The sequence below is a fragment of the Nematolebias whitei genome, chromosome 6 (genome assembly GCF_014905685.2).
Source record: "Nematolebias whitei isolate Nwh7 chromosome 6, NemWhi1, whole genome shotgun sequence".
In the NCBI taxonomy this organism is placed as follows: Eukaryota; Metazoa; Chordata; class Actinopteri; order Cyprinodontiformes; family Rivulidae; genus Nematolebias; species Nematolebias whitei.
This window is the reverse complement of record NC_056503.1, coordinates 49,150,230-49,154,731: the sequence shown is the minus strand read 5'-3', so window position 1 is coordinate 49,154,731 and position 4,502 is coordinate 49,150,230. Positions and strand designations below refer to the sequence as shown.

The window sequence follows — 4,502 nt, the reverse complement described above, 5'->3', positions numbered from 1 at the left end:
TTTGTAAATACCAGCGCTGTGTTCAGGGTCTACTTTGTAAATACCAGTGCTGTGTTCAGGGTCCGCTTTGTAAATACCAGCGCTGTGTTCAGGGTCTGCTTTGTAAATACCAGCGCTGTGTTCAGGGTCTACTTTGTAAATACCAGCGCTGTGTTCAGGGTCTACTTTGTAAATATCAGCACTGTGTTCAGGGTCTACTTTGTAAATACCAGCGCTGTGTTCAGGGTCTGCTTTGTAAATACCAGTACTGCTTTCAGGGTTCCTGCTGAAACGGTGCTGTGTTCAGGGTCTACTTTGTAAATACCAGCGCTGTGTTCAGGGTCTACTTTGTAAATACCAGCGCTGTGTCCAGGGTCTACTTAGTAAATACCAGCGCTGTGTTCAGGGTCTACTTAGTAAATACCAGCGCTGTGTTCAGGGTCTACTTTGTAAATACCAGCGCTGTGTCCAGGGTCCGCTTTGTAAACACCAGTGTTGCCTTCAGGGATTGCCCTAAAATTATTTTAGCCAATCAGATCAACACGTTGACCTTTACCAACCGTTCTGACTGGTCAGTGATTGTGTAAACAGGAAGCTGTGTAAACAGGAAGTACATTAAACAGGAAGTTCTATAAAGAAACAAATATCTGAGGCTTTTATTTAGTAAATAAATATTTTCTTAATAAATCTGATAATAAAAGCTTTGCCTCTGTCCCAGTCTGAGATTAATCAGGAGTTAAACTGGGCCACAGAACCAACACAGAACTTGAGGTCCACACTGGTCGGAGGCAGAGAGGCTTCTGGGGGATCTTGAAGAGGAGGGCAGGTCATGATGAAGCAGCTTGTTGCTTATTTGACAGCAGCAGAACAAGCATTGGATCCCGGTTCTGTCATTTGTTAAACAGAACCTTTTATGGAATCTGAGGCCCAGTAATGGTTCTGTCTACTGATGATTACTGTGAAAATAAAAACATTTCTGGTGGAACTGTTTTTCTGCAGTTTGTCACATAACAGATTAAACACATCAGGCAGGAAGGTGGACTGAGCAGAACCTCATGTCCGACCCGTGTTCTTTCACGGTCTTCATCCTGGTTCAGTCATGTGGGAGAGACGGGGGCTCTGATTGGCTGAGGGAAAAGACGAACAAACGTTCGCTTTTGACAGAGGACGAGAAAAACAGGAAGTGGAAGAAAACCAGGAAGAGAACAGAAACAGGAAGTGGGAAGACGAACAAAAAACAGGAAGGGGAAGTGAACAGCGATTTGATGTTTTTATTATTTATTTCTGAAAGTTAAATCATCTTTGACAGTCTGGTCCTTTAGATTTGAAAAAAGCTCAAAGGTCTGAACGGACTGAGCTTCGAGGTCGTTCCTCCTCCAGGTGACCTCACCTCGCAGCAGGTCACCTGAGCAGCTGAGCTCCGATGGCCGACTCGCCGCTGCTCTCGGTGTCACTGTGAGGGGCGTTTATGTTCGGGGTGGGCGTGGTCAATCAACAAAGGGCGGGGCCTCACAGGTAACCTTCCTTCTTGAACTGTTCCTGCAGGATGTCCCGGTACTCGTCAAAGCCGCCGTCCACGCGATGAACTTTCCCAATTTCACACACCCACAGCTCCTTACACACCAACCGGATCAGACGCTCGTCGTGCGATACCAGGATGACTCCGCCCTGGAACGAGTGACATCATACAGGTGAGGGACACACCTGAGGGACAGGAAGAGGTAGGCAGGAACAAACACACCTACTTTGAACTTGTTGAGAGCTTTCGCCAGAGCCTCGATGGTCTCCATGTCCAGGTGGTTGGTCGGTTCGTCCAGGATGTAGAAGTTTGGACTGAAAGAAACAAACATCATCATCATCTTCATCCTCCTCAGGAACAGGTGACCCTGCATCCTTCGTTACCATGGCATCGTCATCTGAGCGAAGGCGACCCGACTCTTTTGTCCTCCTGACAGACTGGCCACCGGCCTCGTGGAGAGCTCTCCGGAGATGCCGTAACCCCCCAGCTGGTGGCGATACTCCTCCTCCGTCCGACCTGCGGCGTAAACACGACAGCCAATCAGATCAGAGCGTGAAGCTGCTCGTCGCGTTGTTGTCGCCATGGTTACCAGGAAACTTGTTGAGCAGCAGCTCCACAGCGCAGACGTTCAGGTCCAGCTGGTCCACGTGGTGCTGACTGAAGTAGCCAATCTTCAAGTTCCTGATGAGGAAAGATGATGAGACGTTCACCAACATTCCACAGAAACCACCAGAAACTGTTTCATCAAAGTTCATCATAATAATAAAGTTTCTGTCAGCAGGTACATGTTGACCAAACCGGTCCCTGCAGGTCGACCCGGGACCTGTTCCCTGAAAACTAAACATCCAGTGGTCTGTGCCCTGAAGAACAGCTCGTCATAAAACAGATGGGAATGGTCCTACAGGCTCAAGAATCCGTCCAGAGGACCTGACTTAACTAGGCCTGTGACGATAACAAGTTTCGCTGGACGATTAATTGTCTCAAAAATTATTGCGATAAACGATAATATTGTTTGAAATTTGACAATAATTAGTAATTATTGTCAAATTTAAGAATAAATGTTTGTTAATTTTTGTATGTAATACCTGTTTTCGACCACCGGATGTCAGTATAAGATTGTTTGAACCGAAGGATGGATAGTGAGGGAGCGAGCAGAGTGTCTAAGAAAAACGGGAGGGAGGCTCCTTGACGTGACAAGGGCTGTCTCTCTACGGTTCTCAAAATGGCAGACGCTCGGTGTGGTTTGAGCTCTTTAGCATTTTTCACGCAAAGCTTTTAATAAAATAAAAAATCAGTAAACAAGTTCTCAGCTTCTTGTTGCAGAGAAAAACAACTTTTAGACGAAGGCACGAGTTTCAACTGTGAATTTTTGTGAATTATTTAATTCCTGAGGTCGGCCTGTTAGCTTAGCTCGTAGCTTAGCTTCTCAGCTTAGCTGCTTTTAATGATCCAAAAGATGAATTTAGATGTTTAAAATGTATTTTAAAGAGAAAAGAGAAAGGGCGGGGTCAGTGAAGAGCACCAGAGTTGAGCCTTTTCTCATCCAGTGTCTTCAGTAGAAAGAGACATGAAGAAATGATAAAGCTGATAAATGAAAATGAAGTCAATAATTTTCATTTATCATGAGATTATTTGATGTATTGTTTATCGTGACAGGCCTAGACTTAACTTTGTTAGAACTTCCTAAACACAACAAAATAAATGTTCCCTGATCAAACTAAACAGTCAGTTCTGTAAAAATCTTCCTTGAACTTAAAACATTTATAAATGTTCCCTGAATAAATACGATTCAAAACATTTAAAAGATGTTCTACCACAAGGAAACTCCCTGAAACAATCAAAAGTTCTGTTTAAACACTGAAATGGAACAACGAGGGTTCCTTCATGACAAAAAGGTTCCAGTAAACCCAAAAGAAGCTCCAGTTCCCCAACAAAAACATAAATGTTCCTTAAAAGCAGAACAGGAAAAGTTGGCAGTGAGGACACAAACTGTCGTACAGGCCACGCCCAGCTAATCTCTGTGCTCTGATTGGTGGGTCTGATCGGTCACCTGTGCGCCTGTCGCAGTCCGTTGACCGGTGTCAGCTCCCCCATCAGCAGCTTCAGGATGGTGGTTTTACCGGCGCCGTTTTCACCGACCTGTCGTGAAACAATAAGCTGAGCTGCGATCGATGTGATTGGTTAACAACTGTCCGCTGGCGGTCTAATCTAGCGAAGGCACGTACGATGCAGATGCGAGACTCCAGGTCAGCTGACAGGTTGAGTCCGGTGAAGAGAGGCTGGTCGGGCGAGTAGCAGAACTCGACTTCATCCAGCTGCAGGATGGGAGGAGACAGCTTCTCAAAGTTATCAGGAAACCTGCAGCAACACATCAACAACCGATCAGTGCTGACGGTGACACGGTCTGACTGATCCACTCTGAAGGGCGGGGCTGGGGGGACAGATCCGGTCCCATCTGGACAGACATGAACAGTCTTACCTTAAAGTGACTTCTGATTCTTTCTGGATGGGCTTCAGCTCTGGTCTGCAGGAGACGAACAGAATCAGAACCAACAAAAGTCGCTACACTTCCAGGACAGACACACACAAAACTATAGACAAAATGTCCTGACGCTCAATAATCAGGAAGATGAATTTAACCAGGTGGAGTCAGGTCCTCTGGAGGGATTATTTAGTCTGAGTAGCTGAAACAAACTCAGTCTTATGAACCTTCTCATAGTGGATCAACCAGTTTGTTGTTGGCATCAAGAACTAGCTGTTCACATGCTGGAGGACCATCAGCCTAACAAAGGCAACTTTGTGGTTGTGCCACGAAGAATTCCTCTGGTGGAGATGATCACAGCTACTGAGTCAGACATCCACAACAACAAAATTAAAGAGTGTGAGGCAGAACAACTCGGAGTCAAAGATCCAACCTCAGCAATGCCAAACCACCACCTTCTAACATCAGTAGAGAGGAGAGGGACGCACTCACCACTCTCATCAAGGACAAGAACATCATCAT

The 4,502-nt window shown here is 45.8% G+C and overlaps 2 protein-coding genes across 2 annotated transcripts in view; one reads left to right on the top strand and one right to left on the bottom strand.

Moving 5' to 3' along the window:
* The window catches only part of LOC119411038 (ATP-binding cassette sub-family F member 3), a 7,580-nt gene extending 3,627 nt beyond the window's left edge, over positions 1 to 3,953 (bottom strand). Inside the window, exons 1-8 of the mRNA XM_037677960.1 lie at positions 3,916 to 3,953; positions 3,724 to 3,856; positions 3,549 to 3,637; positions 2,088 to 2,179; positions 1,882 to 2,014; positions 1,725 to 1,812; positions 1,493 to 1,647; positions 1,385 to 1,432 (exon numbers count right to left, since the gene is read on the bottom strand). Coding sequence (XP_037533888.1) covers positions 1,385 to 1,432; positions 1,493 to 1,647; positions 1,725 to 1,812; positions 1,882 to 2,014; positions 2,088 to 2,179; positions 3,549 to 3,637; positions 3,724 to 3,856; positions 3,916 to 3,953 — 776 coding nt within the window. The remainder of the gene's footprint in view (positions 1 to 1,384; positions 1,433 to 1,492; positions 1,648 to 1,724; positions 1,813 to 1,881; positions 2,015 to 2,087; positions 2,180 to 3,548; positions 3,638 to 3,723; positions 3,857 to 3,915) is intronic.
* A 174-nt stretch (positions 3,954 to 4,127) lies between these two features.
* The window catches only part of rnpepl1 (arginyl aminopeptidase like 1), a 152,971-nt gene continuing 152,596 nt past the window's right edge, over positions 4,128 to 4,502 (top strand). Inside the window, exon 1 of the mRNA XM_037677959.1 lies at positions 4,128 to 4,151. Coding sequence (XP_037533887.1) covers positions 4,128 to 4,151 — 24 coding nt within the window. The remainder of the gene's footprint in view (positions 4,152 to 4,502) is intronic.